The sequence below is a fragment of the Dreissena polymorpha genome, chromosome 6 (genome assembly GCF_020536995.1).
Source record: "Dreissena polymorpha isolate Duluth1 chromosome 6, UMN_Dpol_1.0, whole genome shotgun sequence".
NCBI lineage: Eukaryota > Metazoa > Mollusca > Bivalvia > Myida > Dreissenidae > Dreissena > Dreissena polymorpha.
In genome coordinates, this window is record NC_068360.1 from 57,200,087 (window position 1) to 57,225,140 (window position 25,054).

Consider the following 25,054-nt stretch of genomic DNA (forward strand, 5'->3'; position numbering starts at 1 on the left):
CCAGACAGCTACACAGGAAAAATCTAAATATCAAAAGTGGAAGGTGAATGCCATTAAGCATTTTAATACATTAATTAGTAATTATCAAAATGTATGATATCGATTTGATGGCACTATTGATGTCATATGCACAGGCTAATCTGGGACGACACTTAACGCACATACATTATGACCAGCTTTCACACAACAAGACACATTTGTGTTTATCATAACAATAAGCTTAAAATACACTGTCCAATACAATAAATCGCTTTTACATGGAGTTTAATACTTTTCTGTTATGGTTCGTCGCTAAAATGACTCTAACCTGTAAACGTGCATTGGGCACAATTACTGATCAATCGATTGCGCTTTAATAAAAATGTGTAACATGCTTAAAAAGATAATAATTGTATTGCTTTAGACAGAGCTACTTAATATCGACCATATACGAGTCGATACAATGCTTTTGTTTTACTGTAAATAACCAAAAGGCTATACAGGTGTATTTGTTTTACCTAATCAGCAGTGATTGGGTTTAAATCGTTTAAATACTTGTTTGTTTAGCACGCTAGATCAAATAACAGTCTGAATAGGTCTATCTTGCATTAAGCGTAACAGGGTATTAAAACATTAACCTGCATGGATACATAGTGTATTGAATTAAAGCGATGTTTGGATGCAAGTTAATTGCGATGTTGTAAATCTGAAAATGTAACCTGTGCTATGATTGTCTTAAAAAATACCAGCAGTCAATGCTTCAAAAGATAACAGTTTATGTATTATAAAATGTGCCATTTTTAATTGATTATATTTTGCAACGTAATGGCTGACGATACGTTATGTATTGGAGACGTAGTATGCCTATATTCTGTAGAAAGCAAAGGCTTTGTCTTGGCAGCTCACCACAGGTTTGTAAACATTAAAGTTCACTTAATAAACCAATTTAATAAAAAAATTCAATAAATACCATAAATGTAAAAAACATGAAATATTATAATAAAACTGTATTTCACATATGAACTTTCAAGTTTTGTTGAAAAGTCACTATTTGTATAAATACATTTTGAAAAACATTATTTAAAACTTTTATTATACAACGTTTAAAATATGTTATAACGTTTAAAGGACGCAGATAACATTTGTTGACTACTTAGAATATAAGCATTTTTATTTCAGTTCTGCTCACAATGTTATCAGTGTAGGCTCTAATCAGAACAAAGATAAACCCGACATCAACGACCAAAACAGTAAGTTTTAAAAATATATTATTGACTATATTGTCACACATTCAAAATGTTCTCTAGGAGTCAAAACAAATCTCATCTAAGCACGTTTTATGTAATACATGTATACTATTGTGTTTTCTGGTGTTGCATATATTGTAATCATGTAGCACAGTTTAAGTTAACATGAAACATAGTTGTGAGTGGAAATTATAAATAATAGTAACAAAATTATCAGTTCCATTGATGAACGATTTAGAAAACGAAAACCAATGAATTAACTATAGTCCTTTTAAACGATTAAGTGTTTAATATAAGGATTGTGAAAAATATGTTTTTATCAACACATAGTTGAATATTGCATATGTAGCTTTATTTTTGCCATATCAGAACAGAACATTAAGCTTTTTCATTTAACTTTAACAATTTCAGTCCAGGTTAATAAACTATAAGTCAGGAAATGCTTAATGCGCCACATACATTATAAACAGTTTTTTTTATAAAAAGTTAAACATATTAGCAGGATTAATCAAATGTAATTGTATTTGTTGAGTTTAGGGTTTCCATAACTATTGACATAAGCTTTTATCGTTTAGAAAAACACGGATTGCAAAATATGCATCCGCTAGGAACGCTTCTTTCTCAAACAAACAAGCCATGCGATATGGCAGACTGTTAATAATTCCAATCAGTTTAATCCATTCTGACATTCATGTGCAGATTAATTTAATCAAAGAGTGCGCTTATCAATGTTATGCAAATAACAAGCGTTAAAAGATAGTATAGAAAGAAGCGTTTACATGCAAATATTCTTTCAATTCCAGCGATATGTTTGTGTTCTTATCTTTATTTGTATATGCAATTACAGCAACACTGCGATAACTTTAATACACCCTTTTGGAATTCTACTTTGGTTTACAATACATGCATATTGAACATTTAATTGTTCAAATTATATTTTTAAATCTAGACCAACATTCAGTATTAGTCAATATTATTACTTAAACGTTCAAGACGTTCATTATTGTTTGATTAGTTAAAAACTAAAAACATTCGACTACTTGTGACATTGAATCCATCAGAAGCTTATTTAAAACAAATCAAAACCAAATGCAAACGTACCCAGCCTGGTTCTCTTTATGAAATGTGCAATGCCTGTCACACATTATGCAAATATTTTTTTTTTCGTTTTAAAATGAATCTTAAGAAGATATAGTTATGAATTTGCGGTAAATACATTCCACTGGTATAAAGTTTGCCATCATGATTCAGACAATGTTCTATTGTCATATATATTTTGACTGGAATCGTAATTATAAGATAAACAAATACATATTTAAAACAATACTATAAACAAACCCAAAATATGAGTATGTATTACACGTTAAGTTTTGGGTCATTTTTATATCAGGTCATTGTTCATTTGTCGTTTGTTCAATCATTCATTACGTATTGTATTGTCACCAACACAAACATAATTCCTGGTTCATATTTCGAATCATTGATACTACATAAACGCATTAACAAGAAAAACAATAACACCAATAACATAAACGGCAATAACAGGAAAAACATAACAACATCAAGTATAAACAACTACATGTCCTTTGATGCTTTTCAGGTTTTGCGTTTGAAATACTTGCGCCCAACAGATATAAATGGAATAAGAAATATCAAAAACTCTTATCCGAAATCAAACATGATCCGGACAACACTACTCTGCAAAGCTTGTTGCAAAATTACCAGGTAAAGATTCATTGATTTTAATTTGACAATCATACAAAGAGAGTGTATTGACAATGAAGCTAGTACTGACAATTAGAAGATCACAAATGGTCAAACTATCCAAAAGAGTTCTTTAATACGATATAATCCTAGTTTTTAGTGTTGATGTTGATACGCTTTCTCCAGAAAACTATTTCTTGTGGAGAAATTTGCGTTTTAAATAACCATGTTGGGAAAACATGGATACCATCTGGATAAGACCAGGAAATCATATGTGAGCAGTGACTTTATAATTGTTTTTGTTGACAAAAATCCTAATTTACAGCCATTTTGTTGCAATTTCTTTGCTTTGCAGATGCATTTTGTAAGTGTATGTGGGCACATATGCATACAAATGTACTTTTAAATGCCTTATGTATTATCAATAGTGCCTTTTCAACATTCTCGTGTTTTATTTTTTTGTACCAACACTTTTTTGTAAAATTTAAAGAAAGACTTGACTTCTTTGTCACATAAATTAATTGGTTAGGTACATAGAATAATGTCTTAATACATGTATATGGGGTTGTATATATAATATTTAATAAGTCACAGTTTTAAAGAAGGAGGTAGTGATGAACGCAATCCTTACTTCATTGATTCAATTTTTTAAGAATTATAAAGTCACTGCTCACATACGGTTTCATGGTCTTCTGCAGATGGTATCCATCTTTTCCCAACATGGTCCTTAAAAAGCAAATTTCTCCACAAGAAATAGTTTTCTGGAAAAACCCTGCTGAGAGGTTATGGCAGACATGTGTAAGTTTTTATAAATCCTTTAATGATTGTAGTGGCTTGCAAATCAAAGCAGTTATTCTCCCCTAAATGCCTGAACATGGCCCATTTTGCCCGACCTTCTACTTCAGGGAGCCACATTTCGCTCATTTTTTAAGCCAATACCTTTGTTATCAACGTTAATACACAGCTGTTTCAAATTGGACTTTGACTATTATAATTTTTCCAATTTACTTACCCTATGTTAATTCATGCTAAAATAACGAGCACTGCTCCAATGGTATAAGACTACTCACAAGGTATGGGGTTTCCTGGGGTGTATTATTTCCGACGAACGAAACCACGATTGCGTGAAAGGCTTTGAGTATCTTCCAGCGATGTATTGCATAAACAGTTCATTAATCCGATAAAACAGTCACTTGTACGATGGAAGGATACGCATCATATTACTGTCACTTATGATAGGGTTTCAGATTTCAATACAATAGTATAAATTCATGTCGAATCACTATTTTAATACATTTTGTGAAGCAAGTTGTTGAAGCCTCTGGATAAGGCGATGCTATTATCTCTATTCCTATCATGCAATAGTCGCCTTTTGCTGATTGGTACACATTTTTCGTTAGAAATCAGCTGAACCTGAAAATTTGGAAAATAAGCGGCACCAGCAACGACATCAAGGGAAGAAAATCGTATATGGAAATATCATACAGGTATATAACCTATAATACCGTAGTTTTGTTATGTATCTGACTGTTTTGGGGGTAAAGGCAAACACGGCAATATTATATTATACAGTCGGAGGAATTCACTATGGCTGGAAGCGACTGAAAGTGATAATAGCAAATCCGACTAACGTCAATATTTAAATTAATTTGCTTTTTTTCCAATAGATTATTTTTATTATGAGCGTATGCTTTATTTATTCCCATGCCATTGAGTATTCTGTGTTAAACAATATGGAAGCACATGCTATTAGTTCAAAGTAACCAGTACCATATATGTTCACAGATACCCTGATTTACTTTATACATGTTTATTAACGAATTTACACATTCGTACTTTTGTAGCTAAAACACAGGTTTACAAGGAAGTGGCTCCATGTCAACAGCATATTATCGTCGTTGCAGGAGAGTAAGACTTTAGCTGTGAGTGTCGTTATTGCAAATGTTTAAGAATTATATTTAATCAAATACCTTCCTCAGAGGCATCGACTTTAACTTTCCCATCAACAATCGAAAATAAATTATGCCTGTGTTCAGACGCTCCAATATTGTTGCATTTCCACAGAAAATTATCAGCTGTGATAAGTACACAGATACACTACAAACAGTGCAGTAAAATATAAATCCGTCAGCTGAGAATGTTTTTTTTGTAAGGATAAGACATTTTTGGTGGTAATTACACTGAGATAAATACTTCAATAACGAGTAAGGCATTTAACGAATGTTTACATACCTTTGTGGTATAACACATCGTTAATTTGTCTAACGCAATAAATTTAATGTATTTTTTTTCTGGACGAGCATAGTAAAATTACTCATTATCAAACCCGCTATGACGTTATATAAGGTTTAGCTCAATATGACCACATCTGGGTGTCAATACACAAACATTAAATCTTCAAGATTAAGATAAATAAAATTAAAAGGACTTAAACTTAGTGTATAATAATTAGTATTAAACTATTTTTTTCTAAGAATGCTTTCATACTAAGAAATTATGAAAAATGAATGCAGTGTGTACATATCCTAAATATCCTATAACGTACTTGTTTTACACATACATACAATGCTTGCTTGAACCGTGTCTTGAAGACAAATAATAGCTGTATTGATCATAGGTTGAACTGCACGACTACAACGACAAGACAGCTCAATTCAAAGTCAAACCTCGATTCAAGGTCAAGGTCGACGGGGACGAGGTAATCTAAAGTACTAGTTGTTTTTGTATATATGTATGGTGTTCATACACAGCAGGCATAGAAAATGATAATATATTTGTGTTTAAGTGTTGGAACAGTCCTCCTATGTTTTGTGTCGCAAAATTACATTTTACATTGACTTAATTTAAATTATATTTTATACAAAATGGCATTGCGATATCAAGAATTAGCAAGCACACACACAATGTACTTATCACATGGTTATATTTTGTAATATGCATGTACACATATTGTTGAAAACATTTGTTTTGACAACCTTATTTTGAATTGTAAATTGCAATTTGTTTACAGGTGCGGGCGGGGGATCAAATCGTTTTTGAAAGTGTCAAACATCCTAGAGAATTCTTACATGTATCGCCACAGTTTGTGGACACAATGTCTCTTGGAAAGAAGCAACGGTAAGGTTTTTAAAAACAAACAACAACATGTATCTAATACAATTGGTGATATACATCTGCTTTCAAATGTATGAAATACGTGTTATTTGTTCTGCATAGTTTTACAGGAGAATACTCATACATTCTCCAGATGTATCAATATACATGAAAGTACTATTTTTCAGTCATGAATTAAACCTTTCCTCGGAGTGCTCTGGTTTTCACGTATTAAGAAAATACCAACCGTCTATGGAAGATGGCAGTCATATAAAGGTAATCAATGTACTTTACAATTCTTTGTATACTATACTTTGAACTGCAGAACTTTTTGAAACAAGTTTGAATTTCATTCAATATAAACCTATTTTGGTTTCCTATGGCTATCCTGAACATAATTTAACCAATATAACTACATGATTGTAGAATACATTGAAGTTACAAAGAAACAAGTATTAGTTTAAACATATTTATTTAAGCTTGATTGCATCGAAAGCCTAAGGCTTATATAAACGCTCTCGAGTCCGTTTCCTGGGCCTAGAACCAGTACTTGGTGTCTTAGGGGGAGATCTAAAGAACGCTCCCACGATGGGGATCGAACCCTTGACCTCCCGGTCGCTTGGCGGATACCATATCCATTACACCACGGCGACCTAAGACATGTATTGACACTATTGTCTTAACTTGCGAACATGAATCTAAAACTTATGGTGGCTGATTGTAACCATATCGATATCGCAGAAATCGGCTACTATCGAAGCAAACTGTTAGACGGTAATATTGAAACACCGTTACCATGCATATATATCACTATGTAAAACTGTTAAGTTCTCTATCAAACTTAATATCCTCCCCTTCTAAAAACGCACATGGACATAACCGCCTACAATCACGGAAACAATTCAAGCGTTTGTTAATATATGATTAAAAGAAGTGGTGGCGAATTTAAGGCACATAACACGTGGGTCATCTACCATTCTACGACAGGTCGCGTTCCGTGTGTCGTTGTATTTTCTGAAGCAGTTATATCTTCTATATTATGTGCCATTGCATTGATGTCATTGTTAGTTTATTTCGTCTTCGTCAATATCAGTTATATCTTCTGCATCATGTATCAATCTAGGATAGGTGGGGCACATTTGTCGTTCTATTGTATCGTAAAAATATATATCTACTATGCCACGTACGATTGTTCGATTCGTTTTGGACAATGCGCTGTTTTGTCTGGTACAGTTATATCGTCAATATTAGGTACCACAGGACAGGTTTGGGACATTATACGGTTCTCTTGTCTTGAACAGTTATATCTTCGTTATCATGTACAATTCTACGACAGGTTGGGGACATTGTGCGGTTCTGCCACATGGAGATGGAGGCTTACATGGTGGCAGAGGGTCTCTTTGATGACTTCTTAACGGAAGATGGTAGCCAAGTTGTTCAGTTGTTCTCACATTAATTTACAGAAACATGTCTTGTGTTTGTTTTAAATAGTGAAACATTCACACATTTAAATATGAATTCGCGAGCAAAGGTTACCTTGTCGATATGAAGTTGCAAACAATCCAACAGTCTTCTTATTTGAAATAAAAGTATATTAGAAATAAACTTGTTACAATGAACGAATGCGAGTTATATAATATAAGGATATTTAAGTTAAAGCAATTTATAGTTCGCCTAATAAAATCTAACATGTATATTTTCCGTATGCCATGAAAATCAACGAGACTAGCAATGTTAATTTTAATATTTTTACTTGTTACCGTTTACTAATGCGAAATATATGGTATATTAATTTTTATGTTTAAAAGCCTCCTCACACATAGACGAATGCATATGATGAAGCCTGGCGAAAAGGGTAAATTTATGAATTCTAGCGAATTCTTACCGAACTTGTTTGAAAATTTGTTGCATTGTGTAATATTATAACGAATGGTGAACGTAGAGGAACTATTTGGTGCGAATGATTTACGAAGTTTGACGAACAGTTACTGCAATTCGCTAGAAAGCGTTAGGTCGCGCAATTAATATACGTTCTTTCGGTTAGCGATAAGGAGCTATTAAGAGCGTAAAGATACGAATGTAAGCGCAACCTTGCGCATAATTGCGCATACCGCCGAAGATTTCCGAAACGGTGTTTTTGCATCTCGGCGTTTTGATATAGACTAACTTTTTTCCGACTCGACTATGCATGTTGATTATGCATAAAGTCTTTTTCATTAAATATTTTGCGTAAAGTTCGTGTCTTACTTTTACTATTACTTCCCTTTATAAGGCCAATTCAAAAACAACAATGCTCCTTTTTAATTTATTCCACTAATATGTTACACTTTATTTCAATCTCTAATGTGGGACCATCCTGTCTTGCTATGGCACACATCCCGCTGGAGAGCTGACCCAGTGCTTCAGAGTGTTTCTCACAATCTTGCCTTTTTTGATTGCTGTGTTGTGGCCCCTGATATTGACATTCCTGGTATCCTCCAAGTTGCGACCTCTTCTCCATTCACCAGGAAACAGATCGCCTCTTCTATCATCATGGTCAACCAGTGCATTCTGCATGGTGGGGTACCTGATCCTCATCAAGTTGTGGCGAATGCAGCATGTCTTTACAATCAGCCTTACTGTGGATGGGCTGTGGTTAATCTTTGTGAGAAATATATGAAATTACAGATGACCAGTATTGTGATGTGTTAATAGTTAACGTGACCATTTCTTTTATAAATGAAATTATGTTTTGAAAAAGGGTATTGCAGTAAAGTTCCGCCATTAAGACCACTTCGAAGATTAAAACAATTATGCGTTTTTTGACAATATTCAAGCCCCAAATGGTTAATTTATGAAGGAAAATGGTCCGATATTAAGACCACTTCGCTATTGAGACCACTATTTTGCCTGGTCTTAATAGCGGAACTTTACTGTGCCTGAAATCAGTTGGCCAGAATCCCAAATGCATTTTCTGATACTCTAATAGCCCTGGATAACCGGTAGTTCAGGATGCTTTCGTCGCTTGTCAGGACTTTATGTCCATAGGGTTTCTGCATGTTATCGCTAAGGCTGAAAGCGTCATTTCCAACAAAGAAATAGGGCATGTCGACTGTGTCTGGAAATCCAATGGAACCATCCTGCACCATCTAAAGGAAATCTGATTCATTATAAATCTTGGCATCTCCACTTGAACCGTATCCTGAAATACAAAAGGATAAGAAATTGTCAGTATACAACTGTAAATTGAAAACAGCACTAAATATATATAATTTATGTAATTACAAAATAATGCAGTTAAATTTATGTAGACTAGTACTCACAACCCAGGTCACACCATACGAACTTGTAGTCCGAGTCGACAATGGCCAGAAAGATGACGCTGAAGAATCCCTTATAATTATAATATAAGGAACCAAATCTGGCAGGCTTTCTGATAGCTATGTGCGTGCCATCAATAGCAGCAACGCAATTCAGAATGTTCCATAGAGTCCTGACAAGAGACGAAAGCATCCTGAACTGCCGGTTATCCAGGACTAGGAGAGTATCAGAAAATGCATTTGGGATTCTGGCCAACCGATTCCAGGCACAGTAAAGTTCCGCTATTAAGACCAGGCAAAATAGTGGTCTCAATAGCGAAGTGGTCTTAAAATCGGACCACTTTCCTTCATAAATTAACCATTTGGGACTTGAATATTGTCAAAAAACGCATAATTGTTTTAATCTTCGAAGTGGTCTTAATAGCGGAACTTTACTGCAATACCCTTTTTCAAAACACAATTTCATTTATAAAAGAAATGGTCACGTTAACTTTTAACACATAACAATACTGGTCATCCGCAGTAAGGCTGATTGTAAAGACATGCTGCATTCTCCTCAACTTGATGAGGATCAGGTACCCCACCATGCATAATGCACTGGTTGACCATGATGATAGAAGAGGCGATCTGGTTCCTGGTGAATGGAGAAGAGGTCGCAATTTGGAGGATACCAGGAATGTAAATATCAGGGGCCACAACACAGCAATCAAAAAAGGCAAGATTTTGAGAAACACTCTGAATATAAAGAAGTGAAGCACTGGGTCAACTCTCCAGCGGGATGTGTGCCATAGCAAGACAGGATGGTGCAACATTAGAGATTGAAATAAAGTGTAACATATTAGTGGAATAAACTAATAAAGAGCATTGTTGTTTTTGTATTGGCCTTATAAAGGGAAGTAATAGTAAAAGTAAGACACGCACTTTACGCAAAATATTTAATGAAAAAGACTTTATGCATAATCAACATGCATAGTCGAGTCGGAAAAAGTTAGTCTATATCAAAACGCCCGGATGCAGAAACACCGTTTCGAAAATATTCGGCGGTATGCGCAATTATGCGCAAGGTTGCGCTTACATTCGTATCTTTACGCTCTTAATAGCTCCTAATCGCTAACCGAAAGAACGTATATTAATTGCGCGACCTAACGCTTTCTAGCGAATTGCAGTAACTGTTCGTCAAACTTCGTAAATCATTCGCGCCAAATAGTTCCTTTACGTTCACCTTTCGTTATAATATTACACAATGCAACAAATTTTCAAACAATTTCGGTAAGAATTCGCTAGAATTCATAAATTTACCCTTTTCGCCAGGCTTCGTCATATGCATTCGTCTATGTGTGAGGAGGCTTTAAGAGATGAACAGTTCGTCAATGTTGTCTCAATATATAGACGATTTGTATCTACTTATTCTAATGCGTTTAAATATAATGAGGATAGCAAAACCAATGCACACAACATATTAATGAACGTTCATTTATATTACATACACTTATTGTAAAATATATGTGAATAAACATTGCATTATAAAATATTTACTTTATGTACATGCACAATTGAATTCATCACGTTTATTATGAATGTGTGTTAAGTCCATTTGAGAGTGCGACCAGTCAGTCATTCGAACCATAAACCATTGAGTCCAAGCAGCTCCGCGATTACATTTTGGCAAATTGAGCTTCTGACGGGAGGAACAAAAGGTACCTAGTTTTTTTCCAACGATTTGATTTCATCGATCATTCTGCTAAGAGGTGCATGCCTAATTAATGTGTGGTTCAATATAAATGTATTTGGTCGCAAACACCCGGTTTTGTTTGTTTGGTAAACAACTGAAACTGAACACGTGCCATTGATTTACATACACTATGCCTTCAATATAGAACTGTAAAAGCATATTTTACTATTTTATTATACAAACACCGATCTGAAAATGAATTTGATATGCATACACATAATGACTTATTTATTCAGTAACCTGTTGCGAATTAATGATCTTTATCAATAGGAGGTGTCCTCAAGTGGCAACAACACTGTCGTCTGCTCCACATGTGCACCCGGATGTACCTTTGTGTACAGCAGGAAGGACAAGTGACATTGACCGCGGACCATTTTGATAGTAAAACACTCTTCAGATTTCACCCAGTCGGCAGGGTAAGCAAGACTAGTGGTCAAATAAAGACATGACATACAGCCATATAGTTAATTTAGATGAGACACGTGTTCGAACCATCGATTGATCAATATTGTGGAACATACATATAGGTATTTATCTATCGACGCCATGTTTATTTGGGTTTAAAGAAACTTTGCAGTTTTTAAATTGTAAAATGATAATTAAAAAAATAAGCATTACTTTTTATATTATTTAAAATATTATATTTTGCTACGAAAATACGTAGGTTTCACAATAATCTGTGAACATTGATGATCGCTGTAATTATGATAGGTCTTAAAAAGGGCAGATTTAATCATATGAAATAAGAGTAGTTTTTTAGATAGGCAAAGTATCAAACATAGAATAACTATAGATGCAGTATAAGAACACAAAGAACTCCCTTCAAAGTAAAGAATACTCAATAAACGGAAAACGAGTAGAAAACAAAATACAGTCGATAAAGATACAATTTTCATTCGTGCTGCACATTCTAAATATACTATTTGTCTATCTGCATCACAAAACCACAGAACGTGTGACACTATATTTAAATGTGTTATGTGTAAATAATGGCGTGATGTAGATAGGACTTGTTTACTTTGGTGGCTTTGTATATGACTTTGTTGGCCTTAAATCGGTTATGAGTGGCAATAACGACAAAAAGTATTTATCGACACAGAATAGATTATTATATTGTCGATACTTATTAAATCAACTCAGAAATTTGTGACCCTTAGTTTACGTGAAAAATGAGGCTTTGTACTAATTTCTAATTGTAATCCACCAAAATAACTTAAAGTAACTGCTTCAAGTCTAGTAGTACGATAATTAGGACTTATTTAAAATGCCGTTACCTTAACAAAGAATCGTTATCACTTAAATAAAGGATATACCTATACACGTTAAACCTACAATACATTTTCGAATGTATGTCTTGTGACAATAGATGTATAATAGTATCTATGTATTAAACGAACGTTTCAGGCGGGAGAAGATATTCCAGAAGGTGGCAAATGCAGGCTGGAACACGTAGCAACCGGCAGATGGTTGCATGCCTGTCAAGGTATTCGTATTTTAATTGGATTTTGAAAAATATAGGAATAATGAAACCTCAGAACCATTATTAGGGAAAATATTACTGTCATCCCGGCTAAGACAAGTGACAAAATGATAAAACACAATATTTACATGAACAATGATTAAACCTGAAGATCAACGTCGTGAAACGGTAAACGCAAAGTTTTAAATTATTGTCGTCCGCAGTGAATCTTTTTTGATGTAATGTATTTCACACAGACACGCTCGGTTGGTAAAGTCGTTTTTACCCAAACATAAAAGCATGATTAATTTCTCTGGGATTTCATGAGTAAATAATATGCTTGACAAGCGTTGATTTAAAAAAAAATTGTTGTTAACTTTCTGTATTGCGTGAAACACATACACCATGGAATTTACTACATCGAAGCAGAGTTTTCAAAACAACAAAATTTTATACTTGCATCATGTATGAAGGCGAATACAAAATGGTATAATATTCGCCACAATTAAAGTTTGCAGGTTGGAGTCACAATATTTAGCCCTCATAAATTCAACGTATTAATTTGATCTTGGTTTTAAACCATACCAGTTTATAAAACGACTTTCTTTGTGCATTCTTCTCAAACCGCTCGGCTATATAAACGAACGATTCATGTAACGATTTATCTCCATGACCAGGAGGCAGACTTCGACGTGTAAAATTTAAGGCAGTTTGGCAAAAACTTTGGCAGTTTAGATAGCATGGACTAAACTGCTCGATGCATACATGTATTATAAATGCGTAGCGTTTACTAAGAAGCTAATATTTATATTATAATTTTCCATTTATCTAGATTAGGCATGGTTCCTATATTTTTATTCCAGACGCGTACCAGAGAAAACAGGAACAAACAGGCGACAGCAAATCGATGGATTCTCTTAAATGGAGCAATGCTCAGTTGAAGAGGGTAATGAGTTTGCCGAGAATTATTCAGTAACACTTAAAAATAGTAACACATGTGCGGTTGGTTAAAATGAGGGGACCCATGTGTATTTTATAGGTGTTTTATCATTTATTATTGCATAAACTCTATCTATGATGCCCTCTGGCGGGGTGCAGAAACTTGGCAAAAGGAGGGCTTGAACGGGAGAAATCGTGTATTAACAAGGCGATTCACGTGCCGTTCAAGCCCTGTTATGTGTTTTTCATATCCATAATCTGGTCCACGCGCAGTTACTTCCCTTCTTCAGCCTTCGACGACTTTCCAAGCATAAATGGGGAAATGAATAAGCACCAGTTTCCTCATCGATGCAGGGATAATGGCAATGGCTATTTCAATCCACTTTTCAAATTATACCATCTGCACTCTTTTGACAACAGCTTTATTTTATTGGCAACGTCAATGAAGTTAAGGTTATTTACTCAACACTTTCAAAAGACTATGCTGTAAATGTAAGTGTTTATGTACCTTCAACGCTCCTGCTGTAAATTCCAACTTATTCCTCATTTCTTACTTTGCGCGGCTGCACTTCAACTTTGCATTAATTCACTGTTTAAACACATTTTAAATCGAAAACTGCCTATCCGAAGGTAAAGCCTCGTCATTTCGGATGATGACCGAATGAGGCATATGTAAAACACAACCTTGAACTGTATTGAAATAATCGAATTATTTTGTCGATGTCGAATGAACAAGACATATTGTTTTCAATATTATTTTAATCTATTTTGGTATGTGTGATTTGTTTATGCAATAATAGCAATATTACACATTTTCTCGGACATGATCATCTGCGGGCGCTCTCAAAATCCGTTCCTGCGCTCGTGCTGCGCACTCGGGCAGGAACGGATTTTTCGAGTGCCCGCTATATAAAATTATGACAAAATTTGTTTTATCTATGGTGGATTATAGATTTGTTCATCGATTACTGTTAAACACGAATAATTTCCATACCGGTGTGAACGAAGTTAACGTGTACATTTATTGATTTAATGTAGTCCACATCTTAGCAGTACACTATATCTAGGAATAAAATACAACTAAAGGTTCAATTATGAAACAAAACAACAACAGTTTGATGAACAAATGTAATTGTGGTTCAGGCTACGATTTTAACCTATATTCGCGAATAACATGAACGATTATCGGCTCTAATGAACTTGATGATTTGTTGTTTTAACGATGCCTTATATTTATATCCGCATTTGCTGTATCTCGTTTTTTCTAAAATATTTTTATTTCACTTGTTCATAGAGAGAGGTTTCGGTTTTGTTTCAATGAATTGCTCACCCTAATTATAATGCAAGTTTCTAAATACGGAAAACAAAGACAAGTCTCTCAAAGGTGTCGTCAGGAACATATCTGAAAAGAGGAGAGGAGAGAGAGAGGAGAGAGAGAGAGAAGAGAGAGAGAGAGGAGAGAGGAGGGGAGGGAGAGGGAGGGAGGGAGCTTTCTTTTCTTATCTTCTTTCTTGAGGAGGTCGGGGTTGCCTTTGGAGGCGAGTGGGGACTAGGTGAGTTGGCTGGTCGGGAGGCTCTCTATCTCTCTGAGATGCGAGAGAGAGTCTCTCTGGAATGATACTTCTAGCGAGTCGAATCTATCTAGCTCTCTCTCTACTTCTTCTCTATCTCTCTCGATCTCTCGACTCGATCCTCTCTCTCTTTCATCTCTAGGTCGTCGAGATATCTCTCTAGAGCTATAGAGAGAGAGAGATCTATAGAGAGAGAGAGAGAGGAGTCATTTCTACGTACATCACACGTGAACTTATATTTCATTTAAATAAAACAGGTATCGGCGATTGAAGAGGAGCGTATAGAAGACACATTCACGGTACAGTGTGTCGACCACGCACTCATTGATAGCTTAAACGTCGTGGCAGGCATCATACCAATCATACAGAAAGTTGTGGCGGATGTAAGTGAAAACTGGCATATGATGTGCACAATATGAACTATCTAAAGTCATTCTGACGCCAATTAATCCACAATGGCGATTCTGTAATTCTATATATGCATACAACACCATTAATCTATGTATAACGGTATGCGATGTTATCTATTCTTGTTCATTTTTAGTGTTCGATATAATGTGCTTATGTTGTTGTAATTTGCACAGTATGCTATTGGTATTTGCTAACATGCGGATCCATTGTTTTTCAGAGGAAAGATGGGCAAGTTGTAAATAAAGAAACTACGGGTAATGTCATTTGTGTAAGTATAAGCATAATTGTTGTCATTTCATTAAGGCGTTGGTGGTAAGCACAGTTATATTAATCCACCAAGACAAAATGTATTTGACTTGTATATCATTGAACTAGAAAATATAGCTAACCATAACGTATTGGCCAATCAAGGAGTTTACCAGTAAGTATTTTCTAATACGTTCGATGTTTTACTGCATAAGTCAAATAATTAACTCAGGTACACATAAGAAAGACAAACAGAGCTGGGTGGGAGTTGGTCTTTGTTTTTACTACTTATAACTACACACAACAAAAAAACAATCAAGCTTCTAAATTCAGGCCCTAAACGAACTCGCTGCTTTTATGGTCGTTGATGGGGAACCGGCGAAGACTCGTCAAAAGCTTTTGAGGAACCTTAATATTATTCAACTGATAATCAGGCTCCTGAAGTGTCCACTCAATGGCCAAGATCACTCGTAAGTTAAATAAATATATAAAACTTATAATATAAACCTTAATAAAAAGAGTTTATGGTTTGGATTATTTTATTTTCCTACTTATACTCAGTTGTTATTTCACAATGAAGTAATACGAATACATGAGGTAACATTCTTAATTTTCTCATATTTGTAGTTAGCCAACACTATTTATAAGTAGGACGATATGTTTCATCAGAATCTGTTTTAATAACTTACGACCGAGCAGGGTTTCATACATGGCTTATGAAATCAATTCCGCGAGAATACGTATTTATGTAAGCTCATCGAGAAAAAGAGAGATGCAAAGTTCTGTTGTCATGAATATTGATGTTATTATGCCTTGTTAAGTTTCTGATCCGATCCGCAAACTCCTAGTGATAATGTTTGCAATGCATATGATGGCAGGACACATTAACTCGTATTCAAACTTCTGCAACACTTATTTGCAGAGAAATGCTTCAGATCTTCCAAGCTGCATACGAGCTCTTGTATTGTTTCTTGCTTGGCGGCTCTCAGAAGAACAGACTATTCCTCGCAAGATACATAGACTTCTTTATGGGGCAATTCGACATAAGAGAGGTACATTGGTGGTTATGACCTCTTTTATAAGTTTCTAAAAACAGATGGCGACGTCCATGTCGTGACAGGTTTTGTTTTCGCCGTTTTATATACTTTATTACTTGTTTAGTTGCTTAAATGCCGCTAACTTCCCATCCATATAAGCAAGAAAGTTATTAATGTGTGTTAATAACATTCGATCTTTATCTCGACATTACTCGCTGCGAATTTTCATAGCGGGATCTGTAATTTGTGTGTAAAAGGCGAGATAAAGAGCGAATATTAATATACGATATAAACGCCTATCACTTTCTTCTAAATATGGCTCGAAAGTACGCGGCATTTTAGCAATTAATAATACTAATAAAGGGCTGTTTTAATCAAATGTTATTGTATTAATGATTAATTGTAAAACAATATTTTTTATACAAGCACATCATCTAATAACGATTTCCCGTATTTGTTCTTAAATTAATTTATATGTCAAATAACTAACATAAAATCCAATAAACATCAACAAACACACCTCAACTACAAATGTCACACAAAGGAAAAGGTTTTATCAGCCATGGTTCTAAAGACTTTCTGTACATAAGCGGCTAAACTGCTGTAACATGCACATGCACGTTAACACCATGTAACCTGTATTCATATTAATTATATTGGTTTGTTATTAATGGATATTTTAGAAGAAGACGGGAATAAATGCTGTTCGTGTGGTTATTGAAATTATCAGAGACAAAAAGGAGATCGTTGACCGGATCACACACGACCACATCGACAGGTTTGTGGACCTTTTGAAGCGAGAGAAGAACTGCAGGTACCTTGAACTGCTCGGTGTGCTTTGCGTGTGCAACGACACACCCATTGCGGACAATCAACACTACATCACTGAAGTATGGCTCCTGAAGGAAATGGTATACGTTCGAGACGTTTTTATTTCTTTAAAACAACTGTTTACCTTAGTTGAATCCGATGGGCACGTTAGTTTGTTTTTAGTGTTATCGAACAGTATAATATGCGCATATTCCTTTCACATATACAACTCCGAATTCCAAGTATTGTTAAGTGCAAATGGATCAAATAAACACTCAAGAGTATGACATCTTATATTCAACCACTGATAATGCCCTCAAGTTGAAATATGAATTGAGAATATGAATTTAAGCCTATAAACATCGTTTGCCGTATGTGACCAAAGCGAATATTACACTTATGTTTCTAGAACTGTGTCTTTTTGACGGATCTTGGTCAATATATTGACAAAGACGAAGGGAAGATGTACATATCTTCCAACAATGGCAAAGACTACATCCTACTTTCAGAGTTCGTAAAGGTAGTTCATGTATTTTATAATATACTACGAGTGTGAAGGGTTTTTATAATGTCTTGAAATAAAAGTGACAAGCGCTCCCCTTAGATTGTGGTTAGTCAATGCTGTAAATGATCATGAGTTCTTTATTATTTTTAATCCACGATTTAAAGACTATATAAATGCATGGTTCAGTCAGTTCAGTCATTTGATACGTTCGAAATAAGGTATACATGGATCCATTGTATTGTATCTTTGTTTTATGAGATTTACTATAAACTAGAAATATCTTCTAAACAGAAAAAGTGCGTTGATAATTAGTATTGAGATGATATTCCTAAATAAACAACACACATATCTAGACGATCGCTAACTATAAAGCTTAGACCCCATTTTATACTATAAACAAAACATGCTTGTCACAATATACACACAACACCTCTTTCCGAATATTTACAATCTTGATTAAAAAGCTATCCCTGTTTCATGGCTTTTTTTAGCGCAGGGCAATGGTTTCAAAGCATTTGGTAGGTGATCACTTCAAATTGTTGTATACCAAATACTTACTTATGTGTGAAATTTATTCGGATATACAAGTCTATATAAAGATATCCAAGTCTATATAAATCATGTGCTCCTCCTCCCCTAGTGTGTAACCATTTTTTAACCAAGGGCTTTATTTGAATATATATGTTCGGTGGACAAAGCATTTTAAACTCCTGGGCCCGGTAGGTTTTATGCCCCAAGTCCTAGACCAGAGTTTGCTGCAGATACATACTTTAAGTAAACCTTTGTACAGTGCAAATTTGCGATGTTACATATCAAATATAATAAATGGAAACATTGAGGTTTAAGGCAAGTTAGTTTGCTTATAGTGTATATTATTACTCACGTTATTATAAACTGAAACAGTTAAAAAGGGAATATTTCTGTAATTTCAGCGCAACGAAGATGCTATGGAGTACTTGTTTTTTATCAACCAGCTGAAGCTGTTTGGACAGCTATGCCATGTATGTAAACTAACATTTAATGAATAAATAATTAAATCTGGTACTTACAATTACTTGCCCCTGTTTCTCATATGTATGTATTAAAACCGTATTAAACACGTTCAGTGTGCTTGTTGATGCTATGCCTTGGATGCCGCCCGAACGATGCTTCAGTATGAATCATATATGCATGTTGTAACATAGTGATCGATAACACAGTTATTTCGAAAAAAAAGTTATTCATATTTTGTTATATATGGAATCACATAAATACGACAAGGAGACATCAACACTCATTACAAACTACCATTTTTAATAAGACTTAGTTTTTTTAAACAAATGAAACAAGTGTTATCATGCTCTTACTGTTTATGCATAGTGAATGAAAATAGTTGCGCGTTTAAAAAAAAGATATTTAAAATTGTCCATGTTAATTGCATGAGCGACAGTTTTAATATAATGATGGACAAAACTTAAAATGTCCCTATTTGTACAGGGACAAACCAGTTTCAATATTATGCTAGACAAAACTTAAAATGTCCCTATTGGTAGAGGGACAGAACAGTTTCAATATTATGCTAGACAATACTTAAATGTCGCTATTGGTAATGGGACAGAACAGTTTCAACATAACGCTAGACAATACTTCAAATGTCCTTATTGGTACAGTGACAGACCAGTTTCAATATTATGCTAGACAATACTTAAAATGTCCCTTATGGTACAGGGGCAGACCAGTTTCAATATTATGCTAAACAATACTTAAAATGTCCCTATTGGTAAAGAGATATAACAGTTTCAATATTGTGCTAAACAATACTTAAAATGTCCCTATTGGGACAGGAACAGAACAGTTTCAATATTATGCTAGACAATACTTAAAATGTCCCTAATGGTACAGGTACGGTTACATGTGCGACAGTTGCAATGTTATGCTAGACAATACTTGAAATGTCCCTATAGGTAAAGGGACAGAACAGTTTCAATATTATGCAAGACAATACTTAAAATGTCCCTAAAGGTACAGGGACAGTTGCAGGTGTGACAGTTTCAATCGTATGCTAGACACTAATTAAAATGTCCCAATTGGTACAGTGACAGAACAGTTTCAATATTATGCTAGACAGTACATGTACTTAAAATGTCCCTATTGGTACAGGGACAGAACAGTTTCAATATTATGCAAGACAATACTTAAAATGTTCCTATTGGTACAGGGACAGTTGGAGGTGTGACAGTTTCAATAGTATGCTAGACAATAATTGAAAAGTCCCAATTGGTACAGGGACAGAACAGTTTCAATATTATGCAAGACAATACATGTACTTTAAATGTCCCTATTGGTACAGGAACAGAACAGTTTTAATATTATGCTAGACAATACATGTACTTAAAATGTCTCTATTGGTACAGGGACAGTTGCAGGTGTGACAGTTTTAATAGTATGCTAGACAATACTTAAAATGTCCCAATTGGTACAGGGACAGTACAGTTTCAATATTATGCTAGACAATCAATATTTGCTAAACAAAAATTCTAATGTTCCTATTGGTACAGGGACAGAACAGTTTCAATATTATGATAAACAATACTTAAAATGTCCCAAATGGTACAGGGACAGAACAGTTTCTATGTTATGCTAGAAAATTCTTGAAATGTGCCTATTGGTACAGGGACAGAACAGTTTCTCGATACAAGTTCTCACCAAGCAGATGCATTACTTCACTTGGAAACAAGCTTTCAGCTGTGTACAGAATGTAGAGCTACCGGACAAGCTGAGGGTGTTATACTGTGAACTGATCATAAGTATGTATTACTTGTAGTTTGTCAATAAGAGTGTATCATTTGTTCGTGGATTGAAAGTGTGTTTGAAATGTGATTATGTTTGTAGGTCACATGCATTGTGCTAAGAAGTATGTATCATTTGTACGCTTATCATAAGAGGATATAACTATTATTAATTTAAAAAATATACTGTGATCATAAAAATGCTTTTTTTTGTAATATGTGATCATACATATTTTGTTACATTTACTGTTAACTGTTTTATTGTTACTTCGTACAGTGCTTATATGTATGTGTGACGTGTACATTGATGACAAGTATGAGTGTCTTGTACTATCATAAGTAGTTTGTCATTTTACTGTTGTAAATATATGTCACGTGTGTATTGTGGAAATACGAATTTGTTACTTTTTATCTCATTGTAATACATGTGTTATTTATATCGTCACCCCGTCATCTTTACATGTCCTTTATTATGTGACTTGAATAAAACTGCCTGTCATGTGTGCTCATACCTGATCATATGCAAATATTATAAGTAATTGGACTGATAATACCTTTCTCTGTAATGAATAATAATGCGAAATTAAATTCATACAAGAACCAGTGTCTTTCATCAGCGACTAAAGTGTGCATTATAAAAAAATTGCACATATAATACATGCATTTTCTTTTGCTATATTTACTAGAACCATGATTTTCAAGACGGCTCGTTTAGATTGCATTTGCATTGACAACACTCTTAGAAGCGCACGCAGACATCATTCCATCGCAAAATACTTGTTTGTTTTCTTATACCTAACATTGTTTTCTTGCAGCCATATTTGTTGATATTCCTGACAACCGTTCCGGAGGGGATATTGTGAAAAATATCTTCGTCGCTGTCGACGGAGACATGGTCAGTGGAAATATGTTTTTATATAGTTGTGTTTTCCCTTACAAAACGAAAACCGTTACACGGAAAGGCTCTAGTACTTTACTGCAATCATATTTAATTATGATCATACTTGATAAATTGTTTGGAGTACAAACGGACATTATCATGTCAATGTATAAAATAATACGTAAGTAGTCTTTCAGAATGCAAAATTGTATGCCTTAACGTTATATAAAGAGACTCCTTTTACAAACATTCCGCATCATATTTATCTTCTCTTTTGCACCAATGAGTGCGTTTGTATTGGTACTATGCTTTCTAGGACCAACTGGGGAAAATGCCATCGTTTCTCAACCAGTCTTCGTCTAACTTAGTTGCACTCAACAAATGGGCTACAAGCTTTCTAAGCCAACAGGAGGAAATGACTGCTTCATTGGTTGACAATAACATGCTGATATCACGAGTATGTTAAACCTTATATCTGTTTATGCCTCATCTGAGAGCCTGCTTCATTTGCCTGTTTAATGAATAAACGGGTTGAAAAATATTAAACAGTTTGACAATTAAACGTTTGATATAAAATACATGTAACACTTAATTATAAATCGACGCGCTATTGCATTTTGAAATTAACAATGGACACTATAAATGTAAACATGGAATATTTGTATATCAGTTAGAAACATACATACTTATGTAATGATTTGATTCAAATTGGTTTTATGTACTTTTTTTGTCTTGTTAACGTTATAAAATGTTTAAGTCAAAATAAATATTAACGTATCATTAATTTTCCAGATATTTCGAATCATGAATTACTTGGTGGCTTTTGGATTTTACGACAATCCAGACGAGAAACAAAGATTGCTTTCAAATGTGATGCGACTCATGGACGGACGAAACGACAAACCAAAGCCGACAAACGAAGGCTTGTTTTATCCAATTGTTATTAACATGCATTTAGAAAAACAAAGCCTGTGAGCATGACGGCATATAATGGGGAATCTTAATAAGTGAAAACACATTTTCGAGTGAAAGACACATTGCAATATAAATGAAGAAGTTTATTTTAACACAAAATAATGCTGATGAAGTTAAATAACGAAAAGTGATATATTTTGATGGAACTGTCTCCCGACCAAAGAGTTCAACATAACATATTTTTATAAATCTATTTGCTACCATTATAATCTTTATAAGTTTGTTACACTAAATATTATGTACAGATTTATTAAAATTAGGTTACCGGCAATACTAATTCAGGTTCATCGTTACTGAGATGTGACAGTTTAACTTTAAGTCAATATTGGCAAATCTCTTTAATCATGTGTTTATGCATATTAAATATAACATGTATGCTATAACAATTAAGTTTGCGAATACAAGTTTATGTCCTAATGTATTTCCCAAAATGCGAATGTTAACTAGTTGATGACCTGAACAAACGAAACGTCTCAATATTCCATTCATGCTGTCATGGTTTTAAGCATTGTTCTGTTGCCTTTAAATAATGTAGTTTGGCATTGCCCTTATGCAATAGATTTAAACGCTGTGAATAACGTTTTTGGCCTTTACATCAGGTTAGCTCGGTGTCCGATTTCCAACAGCGTTAAACAACGTCGCGTATGATCGTGTTGCTGTTGTTCGGACATTAATTTTTAGTCTTTAAATATAATTTTGTATGCTCTGTTCTCAGGTAACGATGGTCAAGAAATATTGAAGGCGTTCCGAGAGTCGGGGAGATTTGAACCGAGTACCGAAACCAATGCAATTATAGAGGCGAAATACCAGTAAACATAATTATTAAATCATCAATTAAAATTATATACACATATTTAAACAAAAGATCGCCTTTCTTGACTGAAGGTTTTAAGAAAGTTTTACGGTATAGTTTCGTTTAATTATTGTATGAAGACTCTTTCCATCAAACAAAATATGACCACAGCTAAAATAATTAATTGTATTCATTAAACACTCAAGTTTATATAGCTACACGTCATTTTGTAATATAATAATTAGAAAATTAATTTTGTAAATTTTGATTGAAATCTAATAAATTTACCTTACACTCGCATGCGCGTTTGTTTTGAGTTTTTGTTTATTTCAGAGCAATGAACGTGTTGGATCTTATTTTTGATTCCACCTTAAGCAAGCGCCGGGAGGTAATGTTTTATTCCTATGTACCAGAGTTGCTAGTTTAGATCAAATAATAAATTACATATCGAAAAAAACACCATAGTTATACATACCATTGAACACGCTTTTTCTGGTCTGTTTTAGGCATTTGTGGATATTTTTATGAGAATTCCGAATGTCAATCCAAGCCCTCATTTTCAAGCAAAACCAGGAATGTTGCCGGAGTTAGTTCCCATGATAAAAGATCATTATATATTGGAAGAAAGGTAAACTTGTCTAATCCGTAGGGCCGTTATACATATAATGTATCAAAGTTTCAGTACTAAAAACATTCAAATGGGTACTTCCTGGAAAATATGAAGATTGTTGGCTGTAATGAGCTTGTCATTATTATACTTATTTAACATATTGTAGTATTTAGGGTGTGCGTCATTTGAACGTCTCAAAGTGACATATAAAAATGTAATTATAATTATGATATGAAAATATACATTGCTATATTTTCTTTTTTCAGTTCAACACGTGTAGCATTACAGCAGCTAGCGAACATATTTGACAAAACCTCAAATCTGAAAGATTTTCAGATTGTAGAAATTCTGATGGTTTGTCTATTTGCTCATTTTCAAACACTTGTCTAAAGATCGCATGATTGGATTTGATAAGCGTTGAAAATCACTTATTAACATAAGTTATAACTATAAATTCACAAAATATACTTACATATACATTTGAACTGGATATACCATTTCAACTTATCAGTAAATGATCGGACTTTGTAAACGAATGTCACTATATTGATTGTATCATGCTGCATACTCTTCCTAACAGAAAGATGTATTGATAAGTCCTCGTGATTGCAAGCATGAAAACTTATTGTTTACAGAAGTTTCATATTTAAAAAAATAAACCATTAATTTAAAAAATGAAACATTAAATGATTTAGTTATTCACATTTTTTTAACTCTTCTGGCAAAAACAATTACTATATACATACAGGGAAAACACATTACTTAGTATAAACTTCTTTATATATCGTATCACCTTTGCGCTAGTGCCCTCTTACGATGTTAATGCTAGTCAAGTATTGATGTGCGTCGATTGGAGTTGAAGCATTTCTTTTTTATCATTACATTCATTTCTCGAATTTGCATTCTTTTTACCGAAGCAAGCATACCAAACAATTTGAATCTTATGCCTGATTGTGTCAAGTTGAAGAACACCGTTTACATTCCGAGCGTCGATTC

The 25,054-nt window shown here is 34.2% G+C and overlaps 1 protein-coding gene across 1 annotated transcript; it reads left to right on the top strand.

Moving 5' to 3' along the window:
- The first annotated feature begins 605 nt into the window (after positions 1-605).
- Positions 606-24,448, top strand: LOC127835707 (inositol 1,4,5-trisphosphate receptor-like). Its single transcript, XM_052362145.1, has 28 exons — positions 606-890; positions 1,159-1,229; positions 2,827-2,951; positions 4,331-4,417; positions 4,775-4,852; positions 5,548-5,628; positions 5,941-6,047; positions 6,212-6,299; positions 7,360-7,447; positions 10,912-11,019; positions 11,325-11,470; positions 12,459-12,537; positions 13,377-13,459; positions 15,281-15,406; positions 15,652-15,702; positions 16,014-16,150; positions 16,603-16,732; positions 17,401-17,628; positions 17,937-18,047; positions 18,965-19,033; positions 20,686-20,818; positions 21,616-21,695; positions 21,997-22,137; positions 22,473-22,602; positions 23,371-23,464; positions 23,782-23,836; positions 23,955-24,076; positions 24,325-24,448. The coding sequence occupies exons 1-28, from the start codon at positions 805-807 to the stop codon at positions 24,446-24,448; spliced, it is 2,958 nt and encodes a 985-aa protein (XP_052218105.1). The 5' UTR covers positions 606-804.
- Positions 24,449-25,054: the final 606 nt, after the last annotated feature.